At 40.7% G+C, this 14,889-nt stretch overlaps 1 protein-coding gene and 1 non-coding gene across 2 annotated transcripts; both read right to left on the bottom strand.

The window, feature by feature from the left end:
• Window positions 1–576: 576 nt before the first annotated feature.
• On the bottom strand, window positions 577–14,763 carry LOC119727953 (mitochondrial import inner membrane translocase subunit TIM50-like; the record flags this gene model as incomplete). Its single annotated transcript, XM_038200035.1, has 9 exons — window positions 577–973; window positions 7,866–7,969; window positions 9,176–9,332; window positions 10,037–10,135; window positions 11,104–11,211; window positions 12,742–12,861; window positions 13,316–13,396; window positions 13,717–13,748; window positions 14,301–14,763. Coding segments are annotated over 9 exons (1,260 nt in total), but the record flags the coding sequence as incomplete, so codon positions are not given.
• On the bottom strand, window positions 4,324–4,396 carry Trnat-ggu. The gene has a single exon. It is a non-coding gene; the product is annotated as a tRNA-Thr (tRNA).
• Window positions 14,764–14,889: the final 126 nt, after the last annotated feature.

Below are 14,889 nucleotides of genomic sequence, written 5' to 3'. Positions count from 1 at the left end.
TTTACACAGTGACAATATGGAATATATCTCCCATTTCCCTATGGGCCTATTTACACAGAAAGGCAGTAAAGGAAAGTGGGAACAAAAACAGCATATATCATGTAGTAAATATTAACAGGCGGGTGGAAAACTACATATTGTGTGATTATTCAGATAATTTTAAAGATGAACAAAGAATTTGACTGGAGCAGGCTTTAAACCTGCGACCTCCGGATTGTCGTTCCAGTGCTCTACCCTATGTCGGTGGTTCCCCCATTTGGTCAATGTCTTTGTTCAAGGGGCACTAGTCAGTCGTGTCTTCTCTGAGTGATTCCAGTTTGCTATATCCCAGGTTAGCAGCATTAGTAATGTTGCTAGCATTGCTAATGTTACTGGCATTGTGAATTTGGGCATGATCCCTGGCTAAACAGCACACAGGTTTATGACTTGCTCCCCTTGAACAAAGACTTTGACAAAATAGGGGACCGCCAAAATAGGGCTGGATAGCTCAGTTGGTAGAGCACCGGACTGACAATCCGGAGATTGCAGGTTCATACCCCACTCCGTCTGTCTGTCTATCTTTTTTTCCTAGTCAGTCTCCCTTTGTGGTTTATTTGCAAAAAATTCAAAGATTACAAGGCTAGGTCATGGCCAGCTCAATGACATCATAACCAGAATGATGATTGATTGGCAGAATGATGATTCATCGCACTGTATTTGAAAAATTGCTCAGGTTTTTTAAGCTCGGAGCGTTTAGTGCTCTACGGTGCAAAACGCATACACCCAGTACAAACTGGCCAATTGAACCAGCACGTCCTTTTCCCTTTGTGGAATCCTGTAATCACTTGCAGTAAAAAAGGCCCTAAAATACACCAATTACCAAATCCCTCTGGAGTTTCTACCTTCCCCTCAGCCTCTGTGTCCAGCTGCCTGCCAAACTGCCCGCTTTGGCCGACCCTTCCGTTGCCTGCTGCACTGCCCTCTCTTGTTCAGCCTGTACCAATAAGAATGTGTAAAAGGAGGATCATTACATTACACCAACTCTATTGACAAACCAAAAAACTGGCAACACATGCCTATGTCAGTTTTAAAGTGTAACCACCGATGAAACGGGGTCTACCCGATGTTCCCCAATACCTATGTTCCCCAATACCGATGTTCTCCGAAATCCTTTGGATTAGGGTTAGGGTTATAGGGTATGGAATTTCGGGGAACATCGGTATTGGGGAACATCGGTATTGGTGAACATAGGTATGCACCCGATGAAACGACTGCCCCAATTTGTGTGACTCGCGTCCGTTCCGAGTCATAATTTCGGTGACTCAGACTTGACTTGAGTCATGTTGACAAAGGACTTGAGACTCGACTTTCATGATTCGAACTTGACACCGAGAACTTGTGACTGAAGATGATGAATTCTTTACCAGTACCACCTTTTAAAAATAAGGTAAAAATGTGTCCTTGTTGGTTTTTTGGCCATGAGTACTGGCTAGGATTCATCGCTCATCATAGATATTGTACTCTACTACGGTGGTGTAAAGAATGAATTATTATGCTGATCATTGTGCTGATTTGTATACATGTACATGTATCCCCTTAATTCAAATATGCAACTCATGACTCTAACTTAAACTCAAATCAAGTGACTCAAGAGTTAGGCTCGACCTTGGACACAACTGACTTGAAACTTGGACTTGAAGAAAGTGATTAGAAATGTTTTGCTGGGTATGCATCATACTAACATTCACTTCAACAACTGTTGTTTTTACCCCAGAACCGTTTGTCTTTCAGCGATAGTCACATCACAGCTCCTAATTGAAACTCTCAACCATTCAATAATTCAAACTCAGATTAGTTAAAAAAAAAAAATTGGGTCCATATATTTGTGTCTCACACACAGCAACAGAGAACAATAAGAACCATTTCTGATAACCCCTTCTGCATATTACAAACTCATCACAGAAATTCAAGTGACATATTCTCAGCATAGTGGGTCACAAATAACACCTTCAGCAGATGTGGTTAGTAAAAAAGCATCTGGGAGACGGAGCTGAAAGGGAAATCAATTAATCCTGAGCAGCTTGCTAAGCATTTAACAATCCTTAAAATAAACCTGGGGGGGGGGTACGGGAAACTGAAACATGCTTTAAAAATGCATTGAAAATGCAAGTTCTAGTGAGGACTATGGTTAACCATAGTTTGATTAACTGCTCTCGAATGAAGGATGGTTGGACTACTCTAGTTGACTATTAGGAGCCAGAGCACGGGGCATGGTTCCATCGCTGGTTACCAATAGCCGCGCGCATCATAAAGCACAACGGGGAGCCAGGACCAAGAAGTTTTGTGATGGCGTTTTGACCCTCGTTTGGCCAGAGGCGTTGACATAAGTGCGTATTTAATAGTGCATAGGCGTAAGTTGCTTCACAAATCAACCACTAGTCGACTAATGGTCCTCATTCAAATGTCCTTGCTCAATGGTGTAAGTAAAGTCAATCGTGATTGGGGGGGGGGGGGGGGGGGAGGGAAGGGACACGGGAGTCGGTTTTTTCCAAAGAAGGGAGCAAGTTTGGTCACGGTTTAAACAACTTTTAAGCTCTTTCTCCTCCAAATTCTGAAAAAGGGGGGGGGGGGGGGGGGCGGCGGGAACAGATACATCAATAAGACATGTTGGTATAGTGTGAAATTTGGCAACGAAATGTGGACTAATTAATTGTAGTGCGCATACTTCGACAAACGTAGTTGGGACAGCACTTGACTGGTCACATGTTCGGATCAGAGTCCTTATATGGTAAAAGAGAACAGGAGTCTAAATTTCATATGACACGGGGCCAAGTTTTATCCATTCAATGACCCCATAGCAGACAGGAAAAATGATATACAATACAACAATTGAGCTATCCAGACAAACCATAACTACTAGAGGGGGGCAGGCATCCCATACGACAGATGCAACAATTATCAGCTGGTCGGCAGTAGTGATTTATGCCGCATCCTGAGAGCTGAATTACTAGGCTATAAGCCGTCTCCCTCGCTGACGTCAGCCTACCGATACTCAACTGCAGACATACATCAAGCCGTGGCGTTATGGTCATCTGCTCATCAGCTGTAGCCGGAGTAAAACATTTTATGAAGGAGGACGGTTCAACTTGTTAAAGAGGCTCTGTCTTCTCTGGTTAAGTTGTCGAGCTGCAAATCTGAACAGTTTGACACATTTAAACTCCGGCAAAATTCCTTACCCTACAAAAACTTCATGACATCAAATTTGCTAATTCGCATTCCTGTGAATTACAAACCAGCCTTTATGAAGGGGTAACTTTTTTCTTGGGAGTTCTGATTGCCTCAATTGTAATTTTTGCTCAAAGTCTCAACCTTTCCAAATCCTCCAACATCTTTCACCATGTAGGATCCCACAACAAAAGAGTTACCAGCAGCATTTCAATGACTTTGCAACAGCTTGCTACTACACAGGCGCCTATAGAAGTGGCTGTAGCCACTTGCCATAGACTTGTGTGTTACTGGCTGCCGTAGCCAAAGTCATTTGGACCTGAGCCACTTCAGTGTCACTGCTAATTCACTTCTCGTATAGATTCAGTCACTTCTCCAAAGCTGTGCACTCCGCCATGCAAACCATCACATCACATCGTTCAAGTGTCCGGCAACTATTAAAGATATCCTGAACTTGATCATTAAATGAGGACTCCCGTTTGCCATCAGCTTGCCAACACAGGACTTGAAATAGTTTGGGATGGATTGCTAAACACATTAACATCAATGTTGTGGATGGCTTCACCATGTGGTACATCTGGCAAATGCAAGGCTGGACGTTGGAGGGAGGACGTCAAGATCACTGACGTCAAAAACTGTCTCTTGAAGTGCAAATGAAAACGGATCATTCCCCCCCCCCCAAGGCCAACTATCAAGATGCCTCAAGATTATCCCAAGGTCAAGTGACTCAGGGATAATACAAAGAGTGCATACATGAAGGTCTAACACCCGTTTAAAACTGGTCTTCCAAAGAGCGAATCCAGTCGACCCAAATACAATTTGATTTCAGACAGGCGAACTTTTTGTACTAATTTTCCATTGACTGGACTCCGGAGTTGTTTCAGATGACTATAAGAGTTGTTTAATTTGGCATGTAGTCACTTCTAGTTGTATCAAATTTAATTCTAACCTTTGGAATAATTTAGTTTGGCCTTTCTCTGGAACACCAGTACGGGTTTAAGGATGGACAACAGAGAAGAGATTGGTGCTTTCAACTTCAAAATGAGAAATTTTTGAATTGATTTTAAAAGAATTTGTACGAACTTGATAAAGATTTATACTACTATTGAACAAAGAAATTGACTGGAGCGGGGCTTGAACCTGCCACCTCCGGAGTACCGTTCCGGTGCTCTACCAACTGAGCTATCCAGCCCTATGTTGGTGGTTCCCCAATTCGTCAATATCTTTGTTCAAGGGGCGCTAGTCAGAAGCCATAAACCCGTATATGCCACGCAGTCAATTTCCCTTTGCGCTTCATTTGAAAATACTGCAAAAATAGTGAAAACGTCTAAAGCATCTATACGAACGGCAAAACAATGAAATAAATTTATGAAAGATTGCACAAATGTGGGTCTTAATAAATAACTTTAGTTTCGCCAATTTTTTTTCTTTATTTTTTTTGAAACAAAACTTGAAGGAATGAAGAATTACAGATGTTCCTTTAACAGCCTGCGTATATCATTTCAAGGCTGACGTGACATCTTTATTAAACATTACATGCCGGCCGGACTATCAACATTGACACATGGGCACGTCCTGCGATGGAATGTCTTCTCCGTATATCATACCGGGAAAGCTTTCATAATGGCAGATATAAAAAAAATCCCATTCCGCAATCATCGTTAGAGCCATCTGGCTGCTGCGTCATCGCGGCGTTATACGAGACGGAAATAATGGCGTGATTCATCGTGCAGCGAGCCGTCCAATGACCTCAAAACGAAAAGCTTGAAATCGTTGACATGATGGAAGGGGGGGGGGGAGGGATGAGCAGACATTTCCTTGTAAATGTGTGATGCAAACACAGTGAATATTCCTGGAAAATCGTCTCAACGATTTTGAAAGGAAACAAACATTTCAATATCTGCGAGTATGATTTACAATTCAAGAGCAAATCCAACTTTGAAAGAATGTAGTATCCTGATGCCACTTCAGCGGTTGTGTACAAAGTCTATGGAGAGTCAAGAAAATTTTTCTAAGCATTTCCTAACAAAATTGGAAATGTTTCTCAGTCCCAGATTCAGGTTTTTTCAACATTTTTGCAATGACTGACCTTTAGTGTGATGATATATGAAGAAAAAAGTGGCGTCAGGTTGCATCATTCTTTCCTCCAACTATGGCTTTTTTTTTGCAGATGTTTTTGTGTGTGTAGCTTTTATAGGCCAACACATCTATCGACTATGACGAGGTTCAACACAATTACAAATGTTGTGCAAGGAACATGTGGTATGCAAATGTATTCATGGACCACCGTGGCCTCATAGAACAAAAGAGCATTACAGTTGTACGCGCCCACAATGCATGTTACTGATGCAACTCAGTCATTGTGCCGCCCCCCCCCCCTAACTTCTGGATAAACTGGAGGGGGGGGGGGCAGGGGGTAACCACAAAATTAATACTTTGAGTAAAACACCTCTCAAATACCACACTTAAACACGAAAAGTTATGATTAAGCCGTAAAAAAGTTGTGATTATTTCTGGTGACTTCAATTAATGGAGGATTTTGATGTCTAACAATTAGATTTTTCCAGGGGGGGGGGATAGAAATACAAATAAAGTCAGGTGTGGTATCTTTTAAATATTTTTTTTAATAACTTTCCCCCACAAAATCAGTGCAATTTGCTGTACTTTAAAAGACTTCAATAGATGTACATTGTACATGTATCCATGGTAACTTTGTTTTGGGTGTCACTTAATCGAGTGCAACAATGTTTCATTTATTGCTTTTTCAAGTTTCAATTCGTGACACAGTTCTGAGCACATAATCCAACTCCATGCGTGTGACTCCTGAGGCCCCAGCACAGCGTGTACACCTGACACAAACAGGCTTCCTACATTGATGGCACACTCAAATGGTAGGAAAAGATCACAATTATTCATGTCTATTTCATAATTCTGTGTCACATGCATCCATCATCCGGCCACACAAGGCGGACTGGGTAATTTACGGCGCCCAAATGATAATTCCGACGGATAAGGAATGTAATGGAGGCATGCGTCAGGGCGGGATAAGGCTGACTTTATACAACTCCCTCTGTGCGATGGGTGGGGGGAGGGTGGTTCTTGGTATGTACCACAGATTTCCAACAATCTCAGATGTTCCAATTACTTCCCATACCAATAAGATCGTGTAGATTTCGTCAGTGCACTCCAAGTAACTGAAATGGAAATAGCGCCCTCTATGGATTGACAAAATCAGACAATAACCCAAACAGGCTCATTAACCCTAAGGCCAAAAAAAAAAAAGTCTTCGGTTTCTGGTCTGCACGCGCGTCGCCGTAGCCATGCGCGTCGGCAAAATTAAAAAGTTTTTTTTCATTGCTGCACAATTTTAACCTGTTTTTAGATGGGGTTACTATTGAGTATTTATAAGCTTTATGTGGCCTCGCTGGGCTCCTATATATTTTGCACTAAATTGGTCGGGCACCATTTGCAGTGATCAGCCGAAATTTGGAGGGAAAAAAAAAAAAAAAAAAAAAATAAAAATAAAAAATGCGTCACCGCACCACTTTTGGGGCAAGTTCCATACCAGAAACCGGAGACTTTTTGGGGGGCCTAAACCCTTGATTGATTTACTAGGAACCTTCCTCACTCTTGCAAATTCCAACACCATATGGTAAACTCTACTCCCAAACTGTTGGACTCTGATTTTGGTGGTATGCCTGACCCCATGTAAAGCATAATCAGTTAACTACATGTAGTGCTCACTCCAACAGAATCAAACAAAATATTAAGTTGGATTTTGAGGGGTTGGGAGTGTTAAGGGTTAAATTAACCACACAAACTTGAGTAGTATCTGTGAATGTGCTTTTATACATACATGTACATGACCTTATAGGGTACTGGGAACAAAGAGAAACAATAGGGGCAATGGGACCTTGCAAGTTGGTCTATACAAATTCTGGTAACCTGCAAAAGAAACGCTATGGGGTTTGACATTTTAATTGAAACAAAGGAGAAATTCAAAGGGGAAAAAAGGTCGACAACAGTGGTACCCCATAACTACCCATATGTACAGATGTGATTGCCCAGTCAGACTAACACCTCTAAAGGGGTCTTTAAAAGGCGTATTTTTTATCTCAAAACTGATGAGTGAAATGTACAATATTTAGGGTAAATTGAGTAGAAAGTCGGGGACTCGGAAGTTATTCAGAAAAAAGTAAAACTGCATAAGAAAAAAACAAAGACTATTTTTTTATGTGTCTGAAATGCCAAACTCCTGACATAAATATGCATTTTCTCAACCAAATGTCAAATAAATAAAAAAAACCTAGTACTTTTATCAGGCAATCTACCCTGACCAGTGATCTGAGACATTTTGCCGTACACATAACCCCAGTTAAATAATTAGAATCGTAAGGTTGAGTACAGTACTTTGCTTTTGCCTAGTAAAAGATGGCATTGCATAACCACAACATGCGACATTCTATACAACGGTTATTCAAGCAAATAACTGATTACAACCATTGAGCACCTCTGCTTTTGTCATAAACAACATAGCAGTTAAATGTGGAATAATAGCTGCCACAATGCTGCAGCCATAAATGACTTGAGGTGTCCTACAAACGTACATTGACCTCTGTAAGTTTCTCACTGCTTTGGATTAGAACAAACGCTATTCCTACCTGTAGTCTGGCTTGGTTTGTCTTGAACGTCCCCAAGGGATCATCAAATTGCTTGTAGTGATCCAGCACTGGTCGCACGTCTTCCACACCGCTAACGGCTATCGCTGTGGACACCAACAAATAACGATTACAGAGGACAGTTTATAACGAATAAAGTAAACAAATTCTGGGGGCTAATTCTCCTTACTCGCAGCAGAAGCTGAATTGCGAAGGACACTGCTACAACGTGGACAACCAAGGCATGAAAAAGCATCCTAAGTAGCTGCCACACGACCCTTACTATAGAGCACAGTCTGACCGAAAGTGCTTTTGTGGAGGGAGGAAAACCGGAGATTCCGGAGAAAAACCCTCATTGCATAGGAGAGAATCAACGAACAACTGAACTCACATATGACCCGAGCCAGGAATCAAACCTGGGCCACAGTGGTGAGAGAGTGCACACTATACGCAATGCGCCACCCATCCCACATCCTTTTCTGAATTTTATTTCAGAGTTGCATAGAAGAGCGCAACAGGTTGACCCAACTAGATGTTGGTTTCAGACAGGCAAACTTTATGATGTATATAATTTTTTATATTTTCTAAGTTGTTTAGAAGGGCTGCAACAACTGAACTTTCATGTGAAGTCGCTGATAATGGTATCAAACAGCAAACCTAATTCTTATTTTGGAATAATAATTTGCCAGCGCAAATCTGAAAATGTTAGTCTGAAACAGGTACAAGACAATAATAGCCCAGGTTATATGCGACAAAAGACCCATAAACTTTGTAGAAAACAGAACAAGTCTGTTTTCTAAGATTTTTAGTTTCTCCAACAGAATTTTAGTATTTCAAACTGATAAAAAAGATGAAAGTTCTTTGAAACAAAGTCTGCAAGGTGTGAAACTTTGTAACAGATTAGAATCACTGCCAAATGCAACAGCATCCAACACTTGTCAAAGTGACGGGCCTGCCTAATGTTACAAGATTCAGCAGGTCAAAAATCCCAAGACCAAAGTGTCTCAGAGTCTGTGGTCGCCAGCTGCAGCAGGATAATACTAGTGGCATTGTTCAGTGGGACTAGCTCTCATTGTCCCAGAACTCGCAGTTTATGCACTGGTGTTGATGGCCCAATGCAACAAGGTCCCACAGGCTATAACACATGTTGCACTGGGATTCATCTGGCAGGGTTAGGTTTTTTGAAATGGAAGGCAAAAACCCAATTTCAAACTTTACTTCTCAAAGTAAAGCAAAGATTCTAGTTTCATTTCTTGTTCTAGCGAAAAAAAAAAATAATACATTGATGGCACCAGGCCAACTGAATTTCTTACTTCTGAGGAAATCAGCCAAGTCCACCAGTACCCTGTCGTCGTCGCTTCCTTCCCACTTCTTGAGGCCAAACGCGTTCTGAGGCTGCAGGGAGAACGATTTGGTGTTCCAGTCCACAAAGATGACCTTGCTCATGTCTCTGTTGAGACACGAAAGATCCTGAAAAGCACAGACAACAAGGTTTACAATCTTAAACAAGTTTTACTCTGAACTAAAAATGAGACACAAACAAGATGTCAACATCTCCTAAAAACTACCAATTCTGTTCAGGAATTTCAGATATAATAATGGATACTTATGTAGCAGTTTTAACCGAGATCAAAGCGCTTTACATTAATATTACCCTGATCATTGGGCCAATGAAACATTCCAAAGACAATGTCAGCTCATTGGGGAGTATACAGCTCAATGCTGTCATTTTGTTGCAAAGCAGCTAAAATCAACCACAATAACCATCTCTGCCCTCACAGGTACCCATTTACTCCTGCGTGGGGAGAAGCAATGAGTGACAAAGAACCTTGCCAAAGGGCACACACACCATAACCCCAGGCTGGACTGGAACCCACAACCTGCAGAATTACCCGCAGACCACAAACTCCATGTCCCAGACCACGAGGCCACGGCACTCCACATAATGATTGCATGGAAAGCTCATAACTTATCTTAAATCTAGCATTTCATTTTGTGGGGTAAGTTTATATTCAGGATACCACACCAAAAAGCATGAATGTTGCAAATTAGTGGTAAATTAGGCCCTCTTGTGGAACATTCTCTGAAGGTTTAGGCTTTGACTGTTAGTGGGAATGGGTTGCAATTTGGGCCATCAGCCTCTAAGTTATTTTGTTTTTCAATTCAAGACTTACCTTGACGTGGTGGCCATTCATGTATTTAGTGGCGTCCCGAAATAGTCTGTACATGATGTAGCCATTGGGATCTAGGTTGTCTATCAGTGGATACCCAGTCTGGAAGGAAAGGAAAAAAAAATGAAACCAAGGTTTTTTAAATAAAATTCAAAGTAGTAAATAGATTACACAAAAATACATAAACATTTGATCTTTCAATTTTGTTATTTTTCTGTAGGACGAATAGTAGCCGACACAAATAACAATACAGACTTTGTGAGAAATGGCAGTTTTGTCTATAGGGATACTGACAAATTTTTAAAAATGGGATTTTGACAAGTGAAGTTCAATCTGGCAATATCTTCAAGAACTACAGCAAGTACTGGAAACACAACCACAGCGACAAAAGTTCTCATCAACAAATCAAAATCAAGAAACCAAACCGACAACAATCTGTAACATAACTTGTATTTAAAAAATTGTATTCAAAAGTTCATAAGCTTCATTTTGGTATTATCCCTAACTCCCTAGGCCTTTTTGCTAGGATGTAGCCTCAATCCTGCAAAATCCTCCAATTGGCCTCACTGAAAAAAACATGAAGCTCAATCCTGCAAGCTCCTCCATTATTTCTTGAATATGGTCCATGGAGGGGTGACCACTGCCTGAATCCTGCAAAATCCTGCGGCAGTGACTGTCAATATGTTGAGGCAGGGCCAGTAACATCCTGGAGAAGTGCGGAGGATTTTGAATATAATCTAGGCCTTCACGTAAATTTATGCACTGCTGAACATAAACAACACAAGGTCCGGCCCAAGACCTTGGCACAGTGCATCCTCCAAAATCAGCCGCACATTTTTTGCCATAAAGCCTCAATCCTGCAAAATTCTCCATTTTGCAAACATCATTTTGGAAGGTTAGGGTTTTTAAGGAAAATAATTCCATACCAAACGAGTAAGGATCACGCTGTAAGATTTCTGAAAATTTAAGCAAAAGTTCTGCAAACTTCTCTCAATTTACCACTTATCAAGGAGTAATACACACCACTTTTACTATCGAAATGAGATTTTGCAACTATTTTGTTTACTTACAAATCCCTGCTCGGACGTGTAGATGACAATTTCAAACAGTGGCGGTCCAACCTGCTGAAGAAAGTAGTCGACACCTGGACGTTTCTTGAATCGCCAGCCATTGGAATACTGAAAAGAAAAAGATTCAATATTAAAAAAAACAACCTTAAATGTACAAATCAAAGTCATGGCATTCACTAGTTTAGTAATTTTTAGTGCCATCAAAAAGGCTGTACCACGGTATCCTAGTTGTGAACAAAGTATTATACCATTATGTACTGGAGGCAAACATGCATGTTTAATAGTGTTGGGCATATTAAAAAGGATGAAACCATTATCCCAAAGTTAAGTTTGGATTAAAGGGAATGTACAACATTTGCTTTGCTGCAATTTTCAGAAATAAATGGATTCGGAGGATTAGTATGTTATAGAAAATATTGTTAAACTGACTTAATTCACGTTTTGGGCTTGTAGATGCTGGAAAAAACAAGAAAACCTTAAATCGTATTCTTGTAGTCTGGTTCCCTGACCCCACTTAAGATGAAACGGAACAATTAATACACTTTGGGAAATTGTAAGGTCAGAGAATAAGTCTAGCAAGCTTGAACCCCTTCACAGGTGTGTAATCAATTGCAAAGAAAAGTCAGAATAACTAAATATGAAAAAGTAGGAACAGTTTTTGAAAAAAGCCAGTTTTCTCCAACGCTGGTCGGCCGACCAGCGTTGGAAAAATACAGTTTTTCTTGAAAATGACAGCACACCAGGAGCTACGACTTTACAGGATGCTTTAGAATGTCAGTCCCTAACAATTCAGTAAGGTATACGTGATAATTTGATCATTCCGTTCTTTGATGTTTGCAAATGTTGTATCTTCCCTTTAAGTGCAAGTGAGTTTTCAATCAATGTCAAATTGATGATGCAAAATAGTTTTGAGGTTGTACAGAAAAAATGACTGGGACTTTTCAACCTGCAACCTCTTATTCAAAATTGATATTACAACTTGCAGTTGTAATTATACAAATATCCCTGAACTCTACAGAATACATAGGTAGGCATCATAAAACAAAAAGGGACCACAATTAACCTTAACCCACCTCAATCGTCTAAAATCCTCAGTGCGGTTTTGGAGGATTTTGGAGGATTGAGGATGAATGGTGTTTGACAAACACGAGGGTTTTGGAGGACTGCAGATGAATGATGCTTAAGCACATGAGGATTTTGGAGGATTGAGGATGAATGCATTTTGAGGCAGGACTGTCTGATGATTTTTGAAGGATTGAGGGGCTGGGTATCCTTCACTTGAACATGAGTGCATAATTTTGGGTTGAGGAAGATTCTGGAAGATTGAGGATGAATTCATTTTGAGGCAGGACTGTCTGACCATTTTGAAGGACTTAGGCGCTGTTGCAAGTTTGGAGGATTTTGGATGGTTGCCGGCTAGCAAAAAAGGGCATAGGGGCTTAGGGTTACATGTAACTTACGGTACAGTATAGATCTAGCCTCCCTTGGTGATCCATGCATCATCTCAGCTCCGGAGTTTAGTTTTACTATACCGCACAAAGCAGTCACTATTTGTATAATATATCCTGAACATTATCAACACATGGTTGGCTGTGGGATTTTATAAGTCAAACTAGACAAGTGTAAGCTTGTTTTTACCGTCCATTCTGGATGTACCAGTACATTGGTCATCTCTAAGACCAATGTGTAAGGAGGCTGGTAGTAGGGTTCCGTCAGGGGATCTGGGAGTAGCTTCTCAGCTGATGGCTCCACTATCATCTGGAAAATAACAACACAATCAATATTCATAAGGATTGCATATCTGCGGTTTGCTTTAAACAAAAACAATCACTGATACTACTCCTATGTATACATACACTCTGTGCAAAGTTGTCCATTCAGTCGAAATCAGTCAAGTGACTGTTCCTAACAGTTAAAAAGCTCCCAGCCTACATTAAGCAAGATAGACTGGCTGTGACTGTTTATGTAACTTGATACAGCTATGCTTTGACTGTAGGTGATTGATAAGCCAGCTGTGCCTACCACTTGCCTGCTTTTGTCAGTCGACTGAATTTGACTAGTCACAGTGCTTGCTTGAAATATGATCTGACTGTTGGCGACTAGCCTGTGTAAAAGGCATGGCAGGGGAAGAGGATTGATTTTTTGACTGTCTGTGACTTTTCAGACAGCAGGAGGGTTAATCTAGTACATGTACTGATGATTGAAAACTTACTGTTCTGTACTCCTTGACTTCCTTGTAGGCCCTCTGTACATAAGCGGTTAGGATGAACTGATCGGAAAACTCGTCTGGAATCTGAAGTTAAATAATTGTCGATAAAAGAAACGATTGAATTGAAAGGAAATCTAAATTAGAAGATGGATGACAGAAAGACAAATGCACAGAAAAAATGGAGATACAAGTATTTAAAATTTGGAGGTCATGCTAATTAGTCCAAAGTTTGTTAAACAATACAAGCCAAATTACAAAAGATTTCAGTTCTGGGGGTTTCTCTTATACTACGCCAATCATCACACCAAATATGGCCTCGGGGTGGGTGAAAAGTCGTGTTGAATTGACAGGTAATGACCCTATTATAGCTTTCAATAACAAATTTGGCTGAATTATAGACTTACTTGTTTTCCATGTTCGTCTAGTTTTGGTTGACCTGTAAATGTAAACAAATGCATTTATTTGAGTCAAGTGGATGTTATACAAGAATTCAAGTACTTACAAGTTACATCCCTTTGGAATTTGCCCTTGTTTTTTTAAATAAATTTTAGAAACTTTTGGAATGCTTGATTATTGCAACAAAATAAAAAAAAGGGGGGGGGGAGGCATTTAGTATTCATACGCCACTTTGTTACTTGCAATTACACTTCCATTATGCGCCTATCAATTGTTATCCAAAAAAAGAATATTCTTCTTTTATTATTTTGAATTGACTCCAACATCTTTTTCTGACTCGCGGCTATGGAGGAATTTTTTCAAAGGGACATCAAGTCCGAAATTGTGGTCTGATTCCCATCTTGTGAATATAGAGTCACAATGACAAAGTTGGCCCGGAACCTAAAATTTGTCACGGTAAAAATGTCTAAGTCCCCCCAAAAAGTCACTCACTGCGCATGTTCAGTGCCTATCCAGCAAAACGTTGTTTATTTATTAAAGAAAGCCGGAGCCGGCTAAATATACACTATGCCAAATTAAAATGTTGACTCACCAAGTTCATAGAATGTTAAAAGAGCTGCCCCACCCAGCATAGCACCAGTGATGCCCATGGCCCATTTCTGATAGCGGGCGAATTTCTCCTTGCGTTCTTTCTTCCGCTGTTCGTCGTCTTCTTGCTTCTCCTTCACCTTTTCCTCCGCCTGCTTCAACAGCACACTCAACGGCAGGGTGCTCGCGGATGAAGACGTTGCATCACTGCCTACACCGGACGCTGAATTCGAGGTCGGTTTTTGCTCTGCAAGTGAAACATGACAGGTTGATAATCGCGAAACTTGACATTTTCTGTGATGCAGTATATTTCTCTGGGGAGTGGTGGTCCACTTGTTGTTCAACAAATCGCGATTGGGGGATTTTGAGACCAAAATCCGCAGCGCGTTTCGGAGCGCACATGTATGACTGAGCGCTGCCATATTGGAATCGTCCAATATGAACAAGGTAAAATTCCAACGCAAAAATTAAAGTCCAGTACAAATATATTGTATGTTAATAGTTACCTCCCACCGAGTGATCGCAAATCACCTTATTTATTGAAATTCAAACAAAACAGGAACTTTTTTCAAATGTATAAACGGGTTTGTATT

The sequence above is a fragment of the Patiria miniata genome, unplaced genomic scaffold, assembly GCF_015706575.1.
Source record: "Patiria miniata isolate m_02_andy unplaced genomic scaffold, ASM1570657v1 HiC_scaffold_20, whole genome shotgun sequence".
Lineage (NCBI taxonomy): Eukaryota > Metazoa > Echinodermata > Asteroidea > Valvatida > Asterinidae > Patiria > Patiria miniata.
Note: the sequence above shows the minus strand (reverse complement) of the source record. Positions and strands in the feature narration are given on the sequence as shown.